The sequence below is a fragment of the Micromesistius poutassou genome (assembly GCF_964030765.1).
Source record: "Micromesistius poutassou genome assembly, chromosome: 21".
Lineage (NCBI taxonomy): Eukaryota > Metazoa > Chordata > Actinopteri > Gadiformes > Gadidae > Micromesistius > Micromesistius poutassou.
The window spans coordinates 7790795-7814105 of record NC_140291.1 but is presented as its reverse complement, the minus strand read 5'-3'; the positions used below and the strand labels follow the sequence as shown (position 1 = coordinate 7814105).

The 23311-nt window shown below is 45.1% G+C and overlaps 2 protein-coding genes across 3 annotated transcripts in view; one reads left to right on the top strand and one right to left on the bottom strand.

The window, feature by feature from the left end:
- dlec1 (DLEC1 cilia and flagella associated protein) overlaps nt 1-1098 on the bottom strand; it is a gene marked incomplete at both ends in the record, with an annotated part of 21521 nt that extends 20423 nt beyond the window's left edge. The window contains 2 exons of the mRNA XM_084485581.1: nt 34-148; nt 1049-1098. Of these exons, the coding sequence (XP_084341707.1) occupies nt 34-148; nt 1049-1098 (165 nt within the window). The remainder of the gene's footprint in view (nt 1-33; nt 149-1048) is intronic.
- Nucleotides 1088-23311, top strand: plcd1a (phospholipase C, delta 1a). Of its 2 annotated transcripts, none has more exons than XM_084485628.1 (15): nt 1088-1199; nt 4786-4944; nt 10967-11195; nt 11626-11755; nt 12136-12364; nt 12748-12949; nt 13224-13368; nt 13909-14061; nt 16671-16820; nt 16898-17054; nt 17506-17622; nt 20806-20984; nt 21488-21623; nt 21987-22136; nt 22469-23311. In XM_084485628.1, exons 1-15 carry the CDS (start codon nt 1175-1177, stop codon nt 22558-22560), a joined length of 2253 nt encoding a protein of 750 aa, XP_084341754.1. In that variant the 5' UTR covers nt 1088-1174; the 3' UTR covers nt 22561-23311. The 2 variants fall into 2 exon arrangements, with proteins under 2 accessions (XP_084341754.1, XP_084341753.1); XM_084485627.1 differs by lacking the exon at nt 1088-1199 and adding an exon at nt 2506-2834.

Below are 23311 nucleotides of genomic sequence, written 5' to 3'. Positions count from 1 at the left end.
TTAACTGCGTGCTTTTCTTTTAGCGAAAGCTACCTCCATGTTAGTTTTCACGTCGTGATGGTAACGTCTCTTAAAGGGGCCGTCCGCGTCGTCATGGTAGCGTCTCTTAAGCCGCAGCGCTTCTGTGTTCTGGTTTCCATTGTTTTCGCTGGACGCTCAGATTTCACCACAAGACGCCCCTTACATGACGTTCCTGCGTTTAAAAAATGAAAAATAAATGCAAAAGTTCAAGAATGTAATGCAAAATATACATTGGTGAATGCAAAATATTCTTAGACCTAATCCTAGTTGTTCTTCCCCATCTCCGCCGTGCAAACCCTGCAGGTAGACTCAGGCTCAGTGTGTTATTTATCAATCCAAATGAATAAACGCAGCGCCATGGAATGAAAAGTAACCTCATCAAAATCAAATATCACACACGTAGATCATCATTAAATCAGTGAAGCATTTTGGAGGAAAGGCGACAAGACCCTAAAGAGTGCCCCTCCGGGCACTGTGGAGCACCAAAGACCGGACATCTCATAATAATAATAACCATAGTGCGTGGGAGGGGATCAAACACCCAGAGTCCTCCCTCCGGCATGAAGCCACGGGGCACAGGAGGACGAATGTTCCTATTCAATACCATTGGTTTGTGACATTAATATCCCATAGGCCTAAATATAAGGTAACAGCATGTAGGAAATAGACAACCACCAGACATCCAGATGATCCCGTGTATCCAAACACTTGAGGGCGTTTTACTAGAGTCATACTCTTGGCATTCCTCCCAGAGGTGTTGTCGTAGTAGGCTACACTTACTATTAATTGCAATCGCAAAGTCAACTGTGTAATGGCATGGCCCGGTACTGAGGTGGAGGCCAGCCTCGTCAGACCGGTGTGGGACAAGGGTGGAGCCAGGCCTCGTCCGACCGGTGTGGGAGACCCACCCTGGGGTGGGTCTGCGGGGTGGTGCCATGTTGCGCACGTCTCTTGCCAATTGGCACACTCGCAGTCCTCCCGACAACAGCGTCGGGCGCTCCGGAGTCCCGTGGATTGGTGGTCTCACACAGGCGAATCTTCGCTCTGTTTGGACCTGACCCATTCTGAGCTCTTCATCTTGCTTCATCTGTACGAGGCCTCTGAAGAGGCGAGCGGCGAGGCGCACGGACACCCCGAGGGACCCGCCGACACGATGGAAACACACGGCAGCACGCATGGTGAGTGTTCATGTGTTTTACTGTCAGTGATGTTCATGTGTTTAACTGTCAGTGCTGTTCATGTGTTTTACTGTTAGTGGTGTTCACGTGTTTTACTGTCAGTGGACCGTGGTCACGTGTTTTACTGTCAGTGGTGTTCACGTGTTTTACTGTCAGTGGTGGTCATGTGTTTTACTGTCAGTGGTATTCACGTGTTTTACTGTCAGTGGTGGTCATGTGTTTTACTGTTAGTGGTGTTCATGTGTTTTACTGTCAGTGATGTTCATGTGTTTAACTGTCAGTGCTGTTCATGTGTTTTACTGTTAGTGGTGTTCACGTGTTTTACTGTCAGTGGTGGTCATGTGTTTTACTGTCAGTAGTGTTCATGTGTTTCAGTCAGTCAGACCACATAATTTGCTTTAATACCCAGGTTAGTATGAACCCATTTGCCCCAGTAGGCCTATATAAAGTTCACCCACTCCTAAGATAGTTCCTACATCTGACATATGAACTCTTCATTATGAATTAAATGGTTTGTATTTTAACCCCTGTTTAATCTAAGAGTGAGATTTGATGAGAATAAAAATACAGGCTATACATCCATTGACAAAGACAAGGTCGTCCGCACAATGGGAGGCATGTTTGGTAACACACTGACCGCGTCAGTAAATACCGCACATAGTTTCAGAGTTTCATGTTCACAAGGCAGCCTCCTTTAGTTTCATAGTTTCATACTTTCTTACTTTCATAGTTTCATTTTTCAGGGCAGCCTCCTTTAGTCGTCAGGTAAAACAGAAATGGAAAATGCATCCCAGCTGTCAGCTGTTTTCTGTGGTAGGTTTAAACTGAAGGTTTGAAATGTTCTTATATAAAATATATGACATTAGGTAAAGGAATAAATCATTACTCGTCCAATTTCTACCATAGGATGGCGCTATTCTCTAGTTACTCTTCTTTTTAAGACTTTATATTTATGCTGAATATCCTCTATGGTTCAAATGCTGACGCCGTCTCTTGCTATGCACTAACGCACTGACCTGACCTGTAGGCTATATCACCAGATCAGTCAGGTCCATGTTCTTTACCTGTATTGTAAATCTAAACCTGGTTACAGTCTCAAATGACACCCTAACAAAAAAAAAGCCCAACATGGAACTGTAATATAAAACCGGTTTAATAAAGCAGGAGGCTATATAGTCCCAGCTGAAGAGGGTGGATCAGGGAGACAGGAGCAGCCTGTGGTCCAGCTGAGGAGTGTGGATCAGGGAGACAGGAGACTCTGGTCCCAGCTGGGGAGTGAGGATCAGGGAGCCAGAAGCCTGTGATCCCAGCTGAGGAGTGTGGATCAGACAGGAGCAGCCTGTGGTCCAGCTGAGGAGTGTGGATCACGTCCCAGCTGAGGAGTGTGGATCAGGTCCAAGCTGAGGAGGTGCATTAGGGAGACAGGAGCACCCACCCGTAGTCCCGCCCAGAACACCAGCCCTGGCGTCTAACGGGGCCCGCAGCACGGCTTTTGCTGTTCCCGTTTTATTTTGTACTAAAAAAGTTGACTCAAAATGTCTTGTTTGCACAAATGCCCAAAGCGGACTAAATCAGAGGAACTTTTATTTCAAGAACACCTGAAACAAGTGGCCGTGGAGAACTTGAGGCGGCTGGGTAAGCTCTGATATGATCTGAGTTTACCTGCTCTACGTCCTTCTGAGGGGACGGGCTTTTATTTTGTAAACATGCCCGCCCGTATTCCTGCTATCGACTCAGCTGCTCTGAAAGTGTCTTACTGAATGTAAACTGTACTTTATACGGATCGACTACAACCGTTCTCGCCTGACTGGGTGTCGGACTCGCAGCCCGCTGCTCCGCGTCCTTCTGTCGGGAGGATCCAGACCCGCTCCCCTGGATTCAGGAACCGCACTTTACACCGACAGCGCTTAGTTCCGTTAGGCATTACTTCGTTTTTGTTTATTCATATCACCTAAAGTAGACCTAAAATAAGTTTCAACATGGACGAACCGATCAGCCCACCGTAGGCTGAACTATAGCGTAGCCTACATCCACAAAATTAGTCAAGCCCTATCTCGTAGCTTCATAATGATAATGGAAACATTGGAATAATACAACAGATTCAGCAATGGTGTATGGGATTCCACTGAGGAACATCCTACTTCATAGTCTCTATCCGAGACGATGATCCAATCGGCTGGACAACGGAGCAGGCAGCTCTGAGACCCAACCGTTTGTTGGCGTGCAACCCTGCATCCTCTTGTCATTGTTAGCTCTCTGAGCCTTACATCAAATAAGAAACCTGGCCTATTTGATGGTTCATGTGGACAGCTTACTCTTGCAATGCTGTAACACTGATTAACACACACACACACACACACACACACACACACACACACACACACACACACACACACACACACACACACACACACACTACACTATAGTTGCGATACATGTCTATATTCTATGTTGTTAATAATGCATTACATTGTTATATGGATAGAGAGTTTGAGAATGCCTTCGATCCAGCAATGTGAGAACAAATGTACCAAATCATATCTGAGGCTCAGAGCCGCAGATATGCAGTGAGCTCTAGCCTCTGGGTCTCCTGCAGCCTGTTGTAACCTGCAGAGATCCCAGTGTGTCAGGCTATAATCAACAACCTCCAGTCACTACAACCCCCCTGGCTGGGCTCCAACCTCCAGTCACTACTAGTCTGTTCAACATGCTGACCTCCACCATCCAGTTACTACTAGTCTGTTCAACATGCTGACCTCCACCATCCAGTTACTAGTCTGTTCAACATGCTACCCTCCCCACCAGTCACTACTAGTCTGTTCAACATGCTAACCTCCAACCTCCAGTCAATCCAAACCCCCTGGCTGAGCTGAGCTGCAGGTTTTGGAATTTGGTTTTGGAAAAAGAGAATCATCCGAGGCGCTTGCTCTCAGACGTGTCCTCCACCCTCCTTCACCCTCCCCCACCCACCCCCACCCCCATGCCACGGGGCACATAGTCGGCCTTGTTGAGACTGTGGTGGAGGCAAACATTTTAGGGGCTACATTAACATTAACTCCCAGCAGATCCTAAAGACTTTTCCTTTTTTGCTTTTATACTGGCGCAGAGTAGTCTAAACTACAGTTCTAGCTGTAGTGGCGTGGTTCAGCTCTTCACATAGGCTGGTATGAGTCATTTGAGGTTAAGGACTTTAGTCATTCAAGCTGTTGTAACTAATGCAAGGCCTATGGTGTTGGGGCTTAGAACTAAAATAGTGATTTGTCAATTGACGTTGACTCAGAAATGTTGTTGTTGCATACATTTCTATATGTTGTAATATCCTTCATGTTACTAATATAACATATGGCTTCTGGGCCTTCAGGGACAGGACAGTTGAGATGGACCAGGGAGTGAGACGGTTAGAGGAGAGGTGGATGTGGTAGTATATAGGACCACAGCTAGGACCCAGATTAAACCCGTATCCACCATCACTTTACCCAAACAAGTGTGGGAATAAAGATTGAGTGCAACCCTTAATTGACCATGAAGGCATTGCAACCAGGGAGACCTGGTGAGCATATTCTGATCACTGTGTCCCCCTCCCCAGGCCTGGAAGGCGATGGGGACCTAAAGTTCCTCCTGACGGGCGGGACCCTGGTCAAAGTCCGCTCCAGGTCCTGGCAGAAGAGCCGCTACTACAAGCTCCAGGAGGACTGCAAGACCATGTGGCACGAGTCCCGGAGGACCTTCAGGCCCAAGCAGACCTGTGAGTACTCCCCACGTGAGACCATGTGGGTAAGTTTAGACCAGGGACCATCAGGTAAAACTAGACCGTGTGGTTACGTTGAGACAAGGAACCATCAGGTTAAAATTAGACCATGTGGGTACGTTAAACCAGGGATCAGGTTAAAACTAGACCATGTGGGTACGTTAGAGCCGGAACCATCAGATTGAAACTAGACCATGTGGGTACGTTAAACCAGGAACGATCAGGTTAATACGACTGATCCAGGTTTATTGGCTGTCATTCTGGTGTTTTTAACACTCTTATCATGTAATAATGATAAGAGCTTATTAAAGTTATCAATCTGTGGGTTGGTCCTAGTTCCCATGTGCCCTCTATTTACAACACTTCTCCTTATCTTAACAGTAAACCTTTTACCACTTTTAGGGAAGTGGAATGGAAAGTCTGGTTGTGTTCAGGAAGCAGTCAACATATAAACTGCTTTTTATTTAGTTCCAGGCCTATGTGTTGAGATGAATTGATGAACATCTTGATGAACTATTGAATTGTAAAAGAAAAATAAATATGAATCTTACTGATCTCCAGTCAGTAACTGGAACAAATCCCAAAAAATAAAAAAATGTTGTTCAGCTCTAATATATATAGTGATCGGCTGTAGCAGCATCCTGCAGAGATGTTGTTTTTCGCAGGCAGTGGAGGTCGGGATGGGATTCGATCAGACTGAGAAGGAAGCAGTATCTTAACAGGCATTTCCTTGATAAAGGAAGTGAGCTGCCTTATGTCTCCCAGCTGACTGAACCGTTCAACCCCTGATACTAACCATTGTGTCTGAGCCAGGGAACCTGAACTGAGCCCAATGACACCCAAGCGTTTTCCAGTCCACCCGCTAGTGGAAGTAGGTGGTTTAGCATTTGCATAAAGACTAGGCTAAATCTCTGCACCATTTATGCTGCTGTAGAAACCAAAGGCGGAACCAGAATGTGTGTGTGTTTGTGTGTGATGCATGCGTGCGCGTTCACACGTCTGTGTGTGAAACCTAATACAGAAAATCATCAACACAAACACAGACATCTATGAATGATTTGTATTCAGTCATTTCACAGACGCTTATCCAAACCATCTTTGAGTTATTCCAAAACTTTGCTGCACGACAAATTTAATAAAGCAACAACAATGGCGTGTTGCTAATGCAGCAAATTCTGAAGAGTGACCATGTATGGAATATATCCAGTGGTGGGCCGTCAGGGCCAGCAGGGCCTTCTCTGCTGGCCCTGCAAAATCTAAATAATAATTTAAATTTAAATTAATTAAATTTAAATTATTATTATTATTTATTTTTTTCAGTATGTTACAATATAATTCCAGAATATTTTTTTTGTAAGGCTGAGCTCAGCTGAATAAACACAGCTCACAGCTACATGGACCAGCGGGGCCTGCACTAGAAGTATTGCTTGCCTTCCGCTGAAGCTGCCACCTCCCATTGGATAATAAATTTGACTGACGTGTGTCATCAGCCAATCAAATTTTGATGTGTAGTGATAGAACGCCCTCAGGGCCCAGCAATATGCCGGCGCTGGTCCCCGTTGATGTCATTAGCAAAGTTTGAAACGTTGGCGGGTAGTAAGAGAGTTGATATGAACTACTATGGCCACCGCCTTCACACCACCTAGCCATCCTGTTTCTGATCTCCTTCGTTTGCCTTTTTCAATGCAATCGTTTGGAGAGAAGAGTTCATTTCAAGCGATCTTTCTCAGCTCTTTAGAGCATTAAAACATACTCGCAGAGTCACGGAATGCAACCAGACAGACCCGACTCTTTGCACTGGCATCTATTGCCATCGAGAAGGAGCTGCTCATTAAACTAAAACAGGACGCCCGACTGCATGAGGTCATTGAACGTTTCCTCCGAAAAGATCGGAGGATGGATTTCCTCCGATCCGAAGTGATGGGTGAGTGTTACTTTGCAGGCTGTGTAGGAGGAGCGATAATGTTGTTGTGGTACTTTAGTTTATAAAGCATTTGTAATGGTTGGAAACAAAAATATATTGGTGGAATTTGGGCAGTAGGCTAAACAGTAATGCTGTGTTTCAGTGTTGATGCCGCTTAATAAGCGTTAAATAAACCCGTTCTCAACTACTCCTGGGCTGGAGGCGGTGCACTTGTAATATTGTCGCTATACTTAATTGAATCCTTTGAAGTAGAAGTTGCGAAAGCATCCGGTGAACATTATAACAAGAACTGTGAAAACTTGTTTTTGTGTCATGTGTGTGATGTGCAATCTGGTTGCAGAGTGACATAATGAAAGATCTGATGGTGAGGCTGCATTAGTCTAGCTGTGGTAATGCACAGTTTGTGTGCGCTGTTGTTGTTGAAGATCAACTGTCTTGTTGTTGATGTTATGCTGTAGCGCAGTGTGATGCACAGGCGGTGTTGGCTGTATCGGCACCTAATATGATATTTGGGGCATGTCTGAGTGTTTTGGGGTTGGGTGTTGGTGGAGTTCGTTACTGACTTAAACCCTACGGTACGCTACTGAATATATCCCACTAGCCCCCCGGCCGGGCTGAAGGTTACCATACTGGGCCTGTTGCACACACACAAGCTTCTCTCTCTGAGCAGATGGTTTCATGCCACACTCAATATTTTCATTCTGTTTTCGCTCATGTTCTGCATGATGAAAGTAGTAGGATGAGCTGTGCGAGGCCAGAACAATGCCTCCTTTCTCAGACTGATATCTGGTATCTCAACAATGCCTGAGCCATACTGCACTGGAAAAAACGATAAGTTGAAATTGCTGGTCTTAAAAGGATTTTTACATTGAGTGAATATAAAACTACAAGTTGCACTGTAAACTATTTATTTGAGCTGTTTCAACTAACTTCCAAACGTTTCTGGTTAAAAGTTGATCTCACTCCATAAACTGAGTTGGCAAAATAAACAAATAAGAATTGTATCCTATGGTTCCAACTTAGCATGTGTTAGCGCCCGGAGGTGGTGGAATAGGTGGTTGATTTCATGTATGTTATTATTTCACTCCTCCCCTGTCCCTCTTAAAGTGCTTGGGCCCGGTTTTGCTGTGGGACAGGAGGTCCGGAGAGGAGTGGTAGTGTGTATGAGTGTTGGTTGGAGATAGCTGGTGGTGGTTGAGTTTTTGGTTGTTTCTACTTGTTTTGGATTGATTAGTTATTGATTGATTTATTTTGATTGTTTCTTTGGTACAGAATCCCATCTAGGTGGGCTTCTGTTTTAAGGGGGGGATGTGACGACTCAGGTGGGTCTGACCCCGCCCCTGCTGTTTGTATGCCTGTGTTGCTCTCTCTACTAATTAGGAGATTGTCGGCAGGTGTGGGTTGGACCTGGACCTCAGTATATAGAGCCTGCCCAGACAACAGATCTGGCTTCTCCCTCCTCCAGGCATTTGATTTCCTTTGTTCGTAACACATGGACTGATCTTCGCATGACCTTTTTGCTTACTTTCATTTATACTGACTTGCACCACACTTACCGCACCGCACTCACAATTATATTTATTTCAAAATAAATTCTTTATTGTTGTTGAAACAGCGTGGTCTCCCCAGTTTATGTTGCATGCATAGAGCCAGCATGTCACATATGGGATCCTATGAATCCTATGGCATCCACAGTTTTAAAGCTGTTTATTACCCTCATGGTGAAAAATAAACATGCAAAATGGTTTAAAATGAAAAAGCTGGTTTATTGTCAGTTTGTGTAATTGTTAATAGGATTTCTTTTGTGAGAAAAACTCAAAATTTATGTTTTTATACATGAATGATTCAATATAATATTGACTTAAAATGTACTTAATATTGACTTAAAAGTGTACAACTAGATTTGTGAAGCTTTCATTGTTATGAAAGACAAGGTATTTGGACCAAAAAAACATAGTTGTCTCAACTTTGAAATTAGCTGGTACAACTATAAGAATTAAGTTGGATTGAATTTGAATAAATTTTCTTAAAAACGTAGAAGTTTGAGTTGACATGAAAACCCCAAAATCCTGTGCAGACAGTTGCCTTGAAATTTCAAGTTGAATTCACTTTTTATTTTTTACAGTGTGGGATTGAGATTCATCTGAGTCCGCTCTTCCCAATTGAAAGGTTTCCAAAATTCCCAGTGGTCACGATCTTTCCACAATAGGTCTTGTTATGCTGCAGCTACTTACGACAGAAACCAAACAACCAAACCAAACAATTGCTGCTGTTGTGGTCAAAGGGTGAGGGAGTTATTATATCATGATATCAATCTAGAAGTCAGCTGAGGTGACGCCACTCTGGCTGGGCGTGTTCCAACCATACCACCTCCCCCTGCAGTTGGGTTCCCCTCTCCGCCACTGGAATAGGGAAACATTCCTGAGCCCAACCAAAAGTCTTCCGTTTGCTCTCTCCCCTGGTATTTGGTTGCTATGAACTTGTCAGGCGCTGTGGAGAGAAGAACGAGCCACCGTTCACTGACCTTATAGATTCCACCCTTTTAGTGTTGTTTTGGTTTGAGTCCATTGCAGCCTGGATGGTGACGTCCTTTGGGCCCCAGGACCCCCGCTCCCAGGGGCTCAACTACAGTGGAGGGCCCCCAAATGTATTGTTAGGGGGGGTTGTGGTTTTCAGGGGCCTTCAGTTTATGTTGTCTGATTCACAAAGTATAAACATTAAATAAGTGAATAAAATAGAGTGGTTTTGTAAGCGCATTATGGCACTCTGAGCCACAGGGACTGTGTGTGCGGGCGAGAGGAGGGAGGTAGATTAAGTCACAGCATTGTAAACCACAATAACCAAATCTCTGTGGAATGCGTTGAGTTAGCCAGCAGGCAGCAGATAGTGGTCCTGTCTCGGCTGCTCGGCCTCCCGGCCCCACAGGTGATGTTTGATTTACTGAGCTGTCAAAGGAGCAGAATATAGACATGCAAGCCCTGGCAAGAGATCATTAAGTTACGGTTAACCAACAATCTATGGACCGGGTTATAAGGAATAGAACAATCTATCCATAGAGTCATTGTTAAGTTGTTTGGCCTTCAGCTGAAAGGTTGTGGGTTCAAACATCAATGCCTGCCTCATACCTTCAGCAAGATGCATAATCGCTCCCTTATAATTAATGACATGTATCTGAAAAGAAATCACAACCACTATCTTGTTATTAATGACCGATTCCCCGATTCCCATGGCCCAGAACATTAACCAATCACAATCGGTGTATTTGATATAGGCGGGCCAAAAGCTTTGCTGTTTTACCGACGCAAGAGTCTAATCTATTGGTTAGCTCTGCTGGTAGCTTCTGGTATTCTTCTGATTGGTCGTAGTGTTATCCAATTGATAGTGATGCAGTGATATTTTCAAATGCATGCTTGGTGCCGCCCCTCAAGTTGGGCCATTTTCATTACTCGTTCCCAGACCCTACAGCTTTCTAGATGTGGGTCTGGATTTCCAGGCTAAAAAAGTGTGTGAATTTACACAGTTTAGCAGTGTAATCTTTGCTCAGTCAGAGCCAACCCAGTTCTGTAGCCTCCCATAGTCCACACCAACCCACCAGCTTCATATTATAACATTCAACAGCTACTATAGTTCATGTCAATGAAAGGATTTTGGTCAAACACACAGCTACACTGGCAAAACACAATGGCTATTTATTATTCATTCATTCATAATAAAATAGTCCCACATAAAACCCTTCAAAATGAGGTCTGATCCAAAAAAGCAGATCTCAGCGGGTGTTGGGGCCACTGGGCCTAAGATGTCACATGTCTGCAGACACCAGGAAGCAGGGGGCATCTGCTGGGGGCCAGATAGGACTCGGTATCAGGTTTTTTTTTGAGATCCCTGTTCTTACAGTTGAACTGAGAACCGTTGAACCCAAGGGGCCACGTGTGGTTTGGGGGGACCGTCGGCTACGGCGATGGACTGTACCTCATCAGTCGTGTTATCAGGTTTAGGATTCATGACGACGCACAGGTTGGAAATATCCAACTATGCGTCAAAAGGACTGATTGGCTGATCCTCAACCAAGCAGAATGACATCTGTCTTCCCCCCAGTCACCGTGGAGGACATCGAGTCCCTGCGCCACGGCCGCCTGTCGGAGGGCCTCCAGAAGTACACGCACCCCAGCGCTGAGGACCGCTGCTTCTCCATCCTCTTCAAGGACCACCACAAGCACCTGGACCTGATGGCCGCCTCGGCAGAGGACGCCAGGAGGTGGGTCAGTGGCCTGGAGAAGTTGGTCAGCAACATGAGGAGCCTCAGCCAGCAGAAGAAGAGTGAGCAGTATCCTTCAGAGACTCAGCCCGTCAGCTACTGTTTCTCCTTTGGGACCCATCCCTGACCCACGGTCCAAGGCTACATGTACCCTCCTGATCAAATCTATCCACTTCCCAGTTCAGTCCATAAAGGCCCAAAAAGAGAAGTGTGTTTATTGAAACAGCAGACTGGAAGAGGTCTTTCTACATGCAGGCCCAGCAGGTCCAGACCAAACTGGGATTAGTTTATTGTTGAGAGCATATAACATAACATATAAGTTATCATTTGAGCTTTCTGGTCAAAAGATGTATTTTAAAGTATTAATAAAGTTGTTCTCTATCTATCTATCTATCTATCTATCTATCTATCTATCTATATTTGTATCATAATTTAGTTTCATTGTTTTGAACCTGCCAGAGCTTTCAGGTATACGTTTTTTCTTGAATATTAAAAAAAGCTGGATTTTCAACTGCATGCGAAAAGCGGATAAGAATGAGGACAACAAGATGACCTTGAAGGAGCTGAAGCACTTCCTGCGGCAGATCAACGTGGAGGTGGACGACACGTATGCAGAGGAACTCTTCAAGGTGAGACCCTCTTTAACAACAAGTTAACAAAGAACCTCAACTGACAAATACCCACTTTCTGACTGAATGCTGCTGTGGAAAGAACGTTTTTAAATAGCAGCTGGCAGTTTGTTTCTGACCCACCCCCTGGATGTTAATGCACACCCTTTCCCCTTATTGGTTCCACTGCTCCTCCTATAGTCGTGTCTTCAGTCATTCTAGCTTTAGATCCTTATGACCTTACTCTAAGAGATCCACTCTGGGTGGATATCAAATCTCATGGCCATGCGTTCCTTATACATATTGTTAGCCCACAGTTACAAACACTCTCACACTTGCTCATCGTGACACATCGTGACTCATTGTTTCCTCATTGGCGTGCCGTTGCTGCGTGACCTCAGGAATGTGACAAGTCCAAGTCGGGCTCACTGGAAGGCCCGGAGATCAAGCACTACTACGACTTGCTGACGCACCGGGAGGAGATCGACGTGATATTCAAGAAGTACGCCCTCACCGAGGGCCACATGAGCGCCCGCGACCTCCTCACCTTCCTGCACCGCGAGCAGAGGGAGCAGGTGGGCCTGGGCCACGCTGTCACACTCATCAACAAGTACGAGATGGATGAGACAGGTACTCCTCTCAGCCAGAACCCTGACCCCGGCCCCGACCCCGACCCTGACCCTGACCCCGACCATGACCCTGACCATGACCCCGACCCTGAACCTGACCCCGACCCTGACCCTAGACCGGACACTATCTACTATGGTATGCAGGTACATCCCTGCATACCATAATATTGATAAAGTAAAGTAATGCATGTAGATACTGATATAGTTAATAGAGTTAATAGGTACTCTCCAGTCTCAGGGTGAGCGTTAGCTGCGGAGCCTGCTCCCAACAGTGCTGCACATGCAGGTGGAACTCAAAGGTCTGTCCGTCTGTCCATGAGCGTCTGTCCGTCTGTCCATGAGCGTCTGTCCGTCTAATGAGCGTCTGTCCGTCTGTCCCTCCAGCCAAGCAGACGCAGCACATGACCAAAGATGGCTTCCTGATGTACATGCACCACGAGGAAGGGGCGGTGCTGAACCCGGCCCACAACAAGGTGCACCAGGACATGGGCCAGCCCATCAACCACTACTACATCTCCTCCTCCCACAACACCTACCTGACCGCAGACCAGCTGAAGGGGCCCAGCAGCACGGAGGCCTACATACGGTGAGGCCCCTGACCCCCCCATAGGGACCCCAGGGTTGAGGAGGTTCATACACTATAATATGAGTTGAATTAGGAAGTAGGAGAGTTTAATGGTTTAGAATGGGTTGAGTCCCACTCCAAAGGGGATGGGTTTGAATCCCAAAGCCTTTCTCTAACCTCTACCTGCTCCCTGATGACCAGACCCCTAAACCCCTGTGGTTAACCACTCTGCTGACTGACTGGACACTGTAGAGATGTGCCCCTAGAGGCTGATGGAGGCTTGTCTCCTCCCCAGGGCCCTGATGAAGGGCTGTCGCTGCGTGGAGCTGGACTGTTGGGACGGGGCGAGCGGAGAGCCCGTCATCTACCATGGCTACACCCTCACATCCAAAGTGCTCTTCAGAGATGTCATCAAGGCCATCAAAGACTACGCCTTCAAAGTAGGTGTACTGCCACCACCCCAAGAGGCTAGGGGATAGCACGTCGCTAGTTGAGTAGCAAGTAGCCTTCTTTTGAATGTTTTATAGTGTTGCGTTTGTGCGCTCTCTTGTGTTTCGAGGTGTATTCCACCTTGGTGATCCTGCTGCTTGTCGCTAGTTGCTAGTACCAAGGAAGAAGCTAGAGGCATTGCAAATTAATGATAATTTCTCTGGGTGACAGGATTGAAGCCAGTTGCTGTGTCGGGGTGCAGCACATGACTCCTTCATGGTTGTTACAGCCAGCCTAGGGGAACCAGTAACATGCTTTTGTTCAAACGCATGTAGAACCCAAAATACAAGTTAATAAGTAAAGTAAATATAGTAAATAAAGTTAACAAACTAAGTGTTCAAAAATGATGTGCTAGCCATAGGCTAAACATAGGGAGAGCCATTGTAAACCTATAAAACTCATAAATCAACAGTAGTGTGTGTGTGTGTGTGTGTGTGTGTGTGTGTGTGTGTGTGTGTGTGTGTGTGTGTGTGTGTGTGTGTGTGGTCCAGACCTCGGAGTACCCGGTGATCCTGTCCCTGGAGAACCACTGCACGGTGCCCCAGCAGAAGCTTATGGCCCACCACATGGCCTCCATCCTGGGAGAGGCGCTGGTCACCACGCCCCTCTCCAGCACCATGCCCACCCACTTCCCCTCCCCCGAGGTCCGTAACTCTGACACACATTCTGTTGTTACACACTTTTTTCTCATATCTTATTCAATTCAATTCAATTTTATTTGTATAGCCCTTAATTTTGGGAGCATTTAGGACATTTAGGAGCATTTAGGAGCATTAGGTCCTTTTTGCTGGTGCGGGACCAATTTGTACAGTGATAGGAGCCTGTGAAGACGTGATAGGTGGAGTAGTAGAGAAAAGGGCCTGCTGTGACACAGGTAGCAGGTTTTTGAGGGCAGTGTGCCGTGCACACACGTTTTTTTTGGCCTAGTTAATGCAGGGATAGTGCATAGCTCCGGGCAAGGGGACAGTTCAGCGAGACCCTCATATTTGTTATTCTGGGTGTAGCTTGGGAGGACTAGAGGATAGTCGGGCTGAACATTGTGTCAGTCAATACCAAAGGCTATGTAGTTCAATAGGTTGGAGGTGAGCAGCCCCTAGGCAAGGCAAGGCAAGGCAACTTTATTTATATAGCACTTTTCATACACAAGGCAGACTCAAAGTGCTTCACATATAAATATTGTCATACAATAATAATAGATAAGTAAAAAAGTAAAATAGATAGAAAATAAAGGCAAATTTAAAAAAAAGAAAGAAAAAAAAAGCATTTTAGAAAGTGCAATGTATTTAAGGTCAACAGTCTCTGATACCCACGTCATGCAATTTTCTGGACTTGGCCCGACCAAAAGGAACTTGGTCCTTATCCTGGGAGTCTGACCCAGACACAAGTTGTCTCTCCACGACCTAAAGGAACTTGGTCCTTACTCTTTAACATTCGTCGGGACTCCGACCCGACCTAAAGGAACTTGGTCCTTACCCATGTCGGGACTCCGACCCGACCTAAAGGAACTTGGTCCTTACCCACATCGGGACTCCGACCCGACCTAAAGGAACTTGGTCCTTACCCCCTTACTCTCTGGGGTCTCTCTGGTATCAGATCATGTATCTCTCTGGTAAAAATAGGCAAAGTTAGTAATAAAATAAAATAGATAGAAAATAAAGGCAAAGTTAAAAAAGCATTGTAGATTTAAGATTTAGCAAGCTAAAGCAAACATAAAAGTCTTCAGTCTTGTTTTAAAAGCTGTCAGAGTTGGGGCAAGTCTTAAATCCTCAGGGAGTTTATTCCAGCTATTTGTTGTATTTATAGTAACTAAATCCTGCTTCCCCATGTTTCGTGTTGACTCTGGGGATAATTAACAGATTGGTCTCAGAAGATCTTAGTGGCCTAGAAGGCTTATGTAGTAGAAGCATATCAGTTAAATATTTTGGCCCTAAACCATGTAGGGATTTATAGGTTAGCAACATGATTTTAAAATCAATTCTCTGACATACAGGGAGCCAATGTAACGATTTAAGAATTGGTGTAATATGTTAAAATTTTTTGGTCTTTGTTAGAACTCTAGCAGCAGCATTCTGAACAAGCTGTAGTTGCTTTAGAGTTTTTTGGGAGACCTGTAAGGAGACCATTGCAGAAATCAAGCTTGCTAGTGATAAAGGCATGTACAAGTTTTTGTAAATCTTCCCCTAGAAGGAGAAGGGATGGGACCTGGTAGAATGCAGCGCATTCCCAAGGATTCAATTTTAAAACATAGTTCCTCGAATTCTAGATGCAGTCTGCCTGTCCATTATATAATTAGTCCCAGCATGTATAATGACTATTTTGACAGACGTATGTAAGTGGAGAAGTTTAGGTAAAGATTAATGAAATCACTAATCTCACCATTAAACAGACAGTAGGTGCGAGGTACTAGGTACAAGCTGGAAGTTTGACTCCCTTGATGGTAGCGTCACCAAGCAGGAGGGCTTGTGGCAGTGAGGTGTAAGTTAATGATGTTCATGTTAACTAAGGTAAGGTGTTCATGTTAATTAATGATGTTCATGTTAACTTTGCTAATGGTGTTCATGTTAACTAAGGTAATAGTGTTCATGTTAACTTTGGTAATGGTGTGTATGTTAACTAATGGTGTGTATGTTAACTATGGTAATGGTGTTCATGTTAATTAATACAGTTAATGTTAACTTAGTTAATGGTGTTTATGTTAACTAATGATGTACATGTAAGCTAAGGTAATGGTGTTCATGTTAACTGTGGTAATGGTAGTCATGTTAACTATGGTAATGGTGTTCATGTTAGCTAAGGTAATGGAGTTCATGTTAACTGTGGTTATGGTGTTCATGTGAACTATGGTAATGGTGTTCATGTTAACACCATTACCCTAACCCTAACCCTATCCATGATTTAAACCTTACCCCTAAGGGTTAACCCATTAGTGGTCCGAGAGACCCCTAGTAGAGTTCACCCTAACCGTAACCCTATTTAATAATGTATAAACGAATACCTTCTTGAACACCATGAGTCAATTACTACTAGACCATTAGTTAACTGTTAATTAACTGTTAGATATTGTTAAGTTAATGCTTATTACTGCATTCACTATTGAACATCAATGCTTCATTATTGAACCCTTGTTTCAATACTGGAGCTGCTGGGAGACGCCTTCTACTCCTTCCTATTGGTCTGCAGACATTTGAATTGGAAAGACCTGATTGGTTACAATCGTGTTGACGGCCATGTTTTCTCGTCCGGTGGTGTGAAGGAGCTGAAGGGAAAGTTCCTCATCAAAGGAAAACGTCTGAACAAACTGGACGCTGTTTTTAGCAACAACAACTCGGCTGAGGTAGACAGCGTGTCAGAGGAGGACGAGGCCGGCGACAGCAAGGAGAACGGAGACAAGCCCAAGCCAAAGGTATGAGACCGCTCTCTAAAGCCTGGTAACGTCTGAGGTGTCCCCAGCTAAGCAGTCTGTTATATCTTTCCTAACAGAAGGCCAAGATCAAGCTGGCCAAGGAGCTGTCAGACATGGTCCTCTACTGCCAGAGCGTCCACTTCGAGGGCTTTGAGCACGCCAAGGACTCGCAGGCCTTCTACGAGATGTCCTCCCTGAAGGAGAGCAAGGCCTTCAGCCTGGTGGACACCTCCGGTGAGAGCCCACCCTCCATGTCCTGCTCCAGTTAGACCCCTCCATGTCCTGCTCCAGTCAGACCCCTCCATGTCCTGCTCCAGTCAGACCCCCTCCATGTCCTGCTCCAATCAGACCCCCTCCATGTCCTTCTCCAGTCAGACCCCGTCCATGTCCTGCTCCAGTCAGACCCCTCCATGTCCTGCTCCAGTCAGACCCCCTCCATGTCCTGCTCCAATCAGACCCCCTCCATGTCCTTCTCCAGTCAGACCCCGTCCATGTCCTGCTCCAATCAGACCCCTTCCATGTCCTGATCCAGTTAGACCCCCTCCATGTCCTGCTCCAGTCAGACCCCTCCATGTCCTATCATATAGAACCCTTTATCTCACCTTCTATCTTCCACTTCATCTCTCTCTTGGTCTTCAGCTCCATCTCCAAGGTGTGTGTTCCTTAACAGTGTGCTCCGCCACAGGCACTGCCTTCCTCCATCACAACATGGATAAGCTGACCAGGATATACCCGGCTGGCTCTAGGACCGACTCGTCCAACTACAACCCCATACCCATGTGGAATACCGGCTGCCAGATCGGTACGGCAACAAGCACGAGACCTGATCAACTCTGAGTAATGCTAATGACTCCATTTATAAGCTGCTTTCACATATGACCTCTGCCTTTTCTCCGCATTTGTGGAGCAGGAGGTTCGACCATGAGGGTCATTCACACTTATTCACACTTGATGCCTGAAATGCAGACATTGGTGTCGCTCAGACATCAGTAGAATCTCTGGATGGTTTAGGGGGGCGGGCTTGCAAGGGGGGGGGGGTATGACGTAGGGTCTAAATTCTCAAGAGGCGGGACATGACGTAGTATAATTGCGGCAGCTGTCACATTGGTTTGTTGTTGTTTGACCGCAGACAGCATGGAAGCAGAACGGGCAGACTGTTCTTAACTGTTGTTGCAGCGATACATCAGATATTTCGTTGCATCCACAACATCTGAGGCATCAATGAAAGATTGGAGCATGAGTTAGAAACTAATAGAAGGAACAATGAAGAAGAAAGGCGTTGCGAACGACTGCATTACCGGAGAAAGAGATAATTAATAAGCCTTACCATGGGCAAAAGCGCCGGTATTCGTAACCTTTTCTTTAAGTTATACCTTAACATCTCGTGTTGGTAAGGTTGATCTGAAGCGCTCGTAGAACCTTCTTAGCTCTACCGTAGTGACGATTCAGCTCCTGCAGTCTCCGCCACTGTACAGTAATCTTTAGGAATCCCCGTTGCGCATGTTCATTCCAAGTTTGCGTCCGTAGCCAATTGAGACCAAATGAAACGGCATGTTTGAATTGAGGATATTGTCTCAGCTGTTCTTTATTTTGGGCCGTGGGTACAGCAGGCAAGGTCAGCTCGACTCGCTTCCAATAATTTCAAAAACTCGCAACTTCAAACAATTATTTTTTTTATTTTACAATTCAAAAATGAACAAAACTGTCTTCTAAATTAAGGAAATGATACTAGCAAACGAATAAACCATTATAAGCAACGAGTGAACTTAATAAGCGATCAAAATACTTTTTTCAACCACCGCCTCTTTCCCTTGACATTTAGTTATCACCTGACATATGAGACAGATGTTTAAGGCAACATGGACGTACAGGAATCCATGAAATGAGTCGGTCTACGTCCCGTATAGTAGGCCTAGCCTATATTTTAATTTAACGTCTTTAATGGTAAGATACCGCACGGGGATGGACAATGGATAATTGTTGTTTAGTTAAATTACAATGCCACGAGAACAGCTGCCTCTGAACTGGCAATTCGTCACCGTTATTTCTTATCACCGGGTTCGGCGTGAGAGTGTCCGGGACAGAAGATGTCTCTGAACTGGACGGTGATGGCATGACGGTCTCCATTCTCTCCGACGGGGAATCTGAGAGGGCTGCCACTTGCATGCTGCCAGTCGCTCGTAGCGGCCTTGTGGAGTGCCAGCCCCCCCAGATCGTCTCACACAAATCCTGGTACTGGCAGGTTTTGCGGTCGTTCCCACTTTTTTTGTTGTGGTCTACCACGGTGGTGAACTGCTTTTTGAGGGATTTTAATTTCATGATGAGTTGTGTCCTTCCCTTCACAATTCCCATTTCAGCAAGCTTCTTCACCATACGGTCGTACATTACTGCGTCTTTCGCAGTGCCCTTCATATGTGCGATCACCGCACTGTCGGCCCTCAAAGTAATCAGCTGAAAAACCTCTTCGTCTTTCCAGGCCATTCTCGTTTTGAGTCGTATGTCTCCTTGCCTCTCCTATATATGCAGCCTGCTCCTGGCGTGTTTGTTGTTCCCGCCATAGGGTGTGTTCCCGCCGCAGCGTCATCAACACGCCCATTAATGTGAAGTGCGAAATGCCGACATTCTACTGCTCATTCACATATAAGGTAATTAGCATTTCCTCCGGAGAACATACTACCTCGGGGGTAGTATTTTTTTCAGGAGGTCCAACGTCAGGATATGTCATTCACATATACGGCACGTCTGTAGAATCTACGGAGAATAGACGGATGCACGTCCATATGTGAAAGCAGCTATAGAGTGTATTTCAGAACCCTTTGCTGCCTTGCAGAAAACGTCAACATGGATGGCACAAGTTTAAAGGACACCTGTACACTGAACTGTTTATTGTACAATGTGTACACATACCTACTCCAGTGTGCTTACCTTTGTTTGTTGAGGAAACTCAGAAGTGTCACTCTCTTAGAATATCAGACCTTTATACAGCAGATCAGACCCTGGGTTGTCCTACATTCAATGTGGGAAGCCATGGCTACGGTCTAAGGACGGTTTACCTCTAGAGACAACGCAGCTGGATCAACGCATCATGGAGTTCCGGCCCAAGACTTCCTCTTCCATTGTTTACAGTCTAAACTAAGCAACTTGACACGCAAGGATGGAGAGTTGATTCAGAAGTAGCCACCGTACACTCTGAACAGTTTGAAGCATAGGATTTATTTAAGGGATTAGCTAGATATTAGATATTGTAGTGGCGATTTGTCCTCAATAAAACAATAACTTGAAAATTAAGAAACCAAACAAAGCTACGTAATCAAAATAGCCACTGAGGCACCAGGGGGACGAATCTTACACAGTGCAGGGAAAAGAGTCAACTGTCCAGTCGTGAATTTGGGTTTCTGAAGGTTTATTTTCTGATCTTCCAAGCATACACAACAAATGTGCACCAGTGGGAACTGGCCGCCTCATCTCCTTCGTCTCTCCCGTGCAACTGGTAAAAAACCATGACCCTTCCCAGTGCCTGTCTTACCTATGCCCGCCTACCTCTATATATAGGCTAGTAATAATTTCAAAACAAAAGCATAAACAAACTCAAATTAACTTAGATTTATAATACAAATGAGAAATAAACATAAAATAATCATATTATTTTATATTAAGCAAACAAACTAAATAAATGTTTTACAATTAAATCTTACAACTACATAGCTCCAACAGATATTATTTAAGATATACTGTAAGCTTGACACAGCTAATTAAAGTGTCGTCAGATGATGCCAATGAGTTCGGAGACTGTTAACTGCATGCTACCAAATCCTGCTCAAACGCGATTGGTCAATACTACTCAGACTATAAACTATCGATAAACAAAACGCTTCCAATACCCAAACCATGTCCTGTTGCCAACAGATATCTGCTTCTCACTATATCCTTCATGTGACAAGGGCACCACTGACTCTGACCCCCTGTCTCTCATCCTGGTGCCTAGTGGCGCTCAACTTCCAGACCCCCTGCAAGGAGATGGACCTGAACCAGGGCCGCTTCCTGGCCAACGGCGGGTGTGGCTACGCCCTGAAGCCCGAGTTCCAGAGGGACCCCTCGTCCCAGATGAACCCCAGCTCCCTCACCAAGGGGCCCTGGCTCCAGAAGAAGATGTTCCACGTCATGGTAAGATGGAGGAAGGTCCCCAAACCCTGGAACACAGACAGCCTACTTTGAGGTGTTCGCCTCCCAGCCAAGAGGGTCTGGGTTTGAACCACCGATGGCTGCAGTCTACCTGCAGGCCTCCTTGAGATGCCTGCCACACCGAGCTGCTCATTCATGACCCAGATCAACGTAAATCACTTGGATAAAGTTTGCTGAATGACTCAATAGAAAAGCTTCAACTGAGCCTGACTTATCTATTTACCAATGACGTATCTCTATCTCTATGACTCTTGAGCAAAGCATGCAGAACTCTGCTTCAGTGCACTCAGATGTGTGTGTCTGCTGTAAACCAAAGGGAACAATGCTGTCATGTGTTTAAGGTGTGTGCATGTGCTTCAATGTAGCTGTGCGTGTGTGTGTGTGTGTGTGTGTGTGTGTGTGTGTGTGTGTGTGTGTGTGTGTGTGTGTGTGTGTGTGTGTGTGTGTGTGTGTGTGTGTGTGTGTGTGTGTGTGTGGCCCTCCAGGTGATCTCTGCCCAGCAGTTGCCCAAAGTGAATAAGGAGAAGCACAAGTCCATCGTGGACCCGCTGGTCAGGGTGGAGGTGTGTGGTGTGGCCGCTGACAATGCCAGCAAGGAGACCCATCACATTGAAAACAATGGTACTAACACACGCACGCATGCATACATTGAAGCACATGCACACACCTTAAACACATAACAGCATTGTTCCCTTAACATAAGCGTACACACTAGTTTGATGTGTATTATATATTGTTTCACCTTCTTCTGAAAAATGTACTTATTGTAAGTCGTTTGGATAAAGTTGTCTGCTAAATGTAAATGTAAATGTGTACAACTACTCTGGTACAGACACACACATTCACATGCACCTTTTAATAATGATACACACACACTCACATTACAACAATAAACCTTGTATATGTATAGCTTTATAGCTAACACTTTGTGTGCAGACCAACAATATGAAGTGCTGATCCAGTGACCCATGCACCCCTCTGCAGGCTTCAACCCCATGTGGAACGAGAGCTTCCAGTTCCTGGTCCACGTTCCTGAGCTGGCCATGGTGCGCTTCCTGGTGGAGGACTACGACTCCACGTCCCAGAACGACCTGATTGGCCAGTACTGCCTCCCCCTGACCAGCGCCCAGAATGGTACGCTGCTGCTCTTCACTGAAGGAAACCAAGCTCTACGTCCACACAACTGAATTAGTCTCATGAAAGTGACCTAACCGAAATGTGTCAGATCACATCTGAAACGCATACCTTCTCCTCTTTTCAATGCATTATCATTTTTTAAATGTACAGCATTCATCACATTGAATCCGTCTAAAATCACTTTTGGTTCAGTTTTTAAACAATGACAATACAATGTATTCCTGTGGTTCAGGTCCTATAACCTGTGCGGGCTGGGCTCTCGTGTTGTCATGGTGATTCACTGTCCTTTATAGATTCTAGTTCTTTCTTTTGACTTCCTGTTTTTTCAGGATATCGTCATGTTCCCCTGCTCACCAAGAGAGGGGACGTCATCTCTTCTGCTGGGCTGTTTGTCAACCTCATGCTCCTGGACACCAAGTAGACCAGGAGCCATGGAGCACACAGCCAGAGTCTGCCTGATCCTTACCAGGAGCCATGGAGCACACAGTCTGCCTGATCCTTACCAGCAGCCATGGACCAAACAGCCAGAGTCTGCCTGACCTTAATGCCAAACCCTCCCATCGCGTCCTTTATAATCCAGTCGCTAGCTTTGGTTCTTTTCTTTTGTTTTTGTATCTTTTAAATTGAAATTGTATTATTTTACTCAACAATAGTAATAATTATGAAATATAATATATAGCTTATATATATATATATAGCTTTGATAGCTTTTTAAAATGTTAAATCTTCATTTCATTGTTAAAATTCTGTACTTTGGCGAGGTTAAAGCAGCGAACGTATCAGAGGAGCCGATTTTAAAAAGGATTTAAAGAAAGGTGAGGAAACGTACGTGAGAGTGAATGTGGAAGGAGATTCTCTCTCAAGCCTGTTCTTTTGAGATGTTATACATTATACATTATATTATACAATGGTTGAAAAAAAGTCACTTTTTTTTGTCTCTTATGTATTTAATTGCAGTCTATTTATCTATGTAGACCCAATTTGGTATTTTTGGGCCAAACTTTCTCTATCTTTCCCTCTCTCTCCTTCCCTTTGACTGTGTTGTGTGTTTGTTTGTTTTAATGTATTGCACACAGCAAAATAACAGATATGATCAGGGGTTATGCACACTGGGATTATCAACGTTCACAACACGACCCAGGATGTTTGATCCACTAATTCTTCAAATTGTT

Excerpts from the sequence above, each read along its gene's own strand:
- plcd1a (XM_084485627.1), top strand. The coding sequence starts at position 2,735 with ATGTCTTGTTTGCACAAATGCCCAAAGCGGACTAAATCAGAGGAACTT. Across the intron at positions 2,835-4,785 it reads GGAGAACTTGAGGCGGCTGG|GCCTGGAAGGCGATGGGGAC; the intron begins GTAAGCTCTGAT and ends CCCCCTCCCCAG. Across the intron at positions 11,196-11,625 it reads CAGCAGAAGAAGAGTGAGCA|CTGGATTTTCAACTGCATGC; the intron begins GTATCCTTCAGA and ends TATTAAAAAAAG.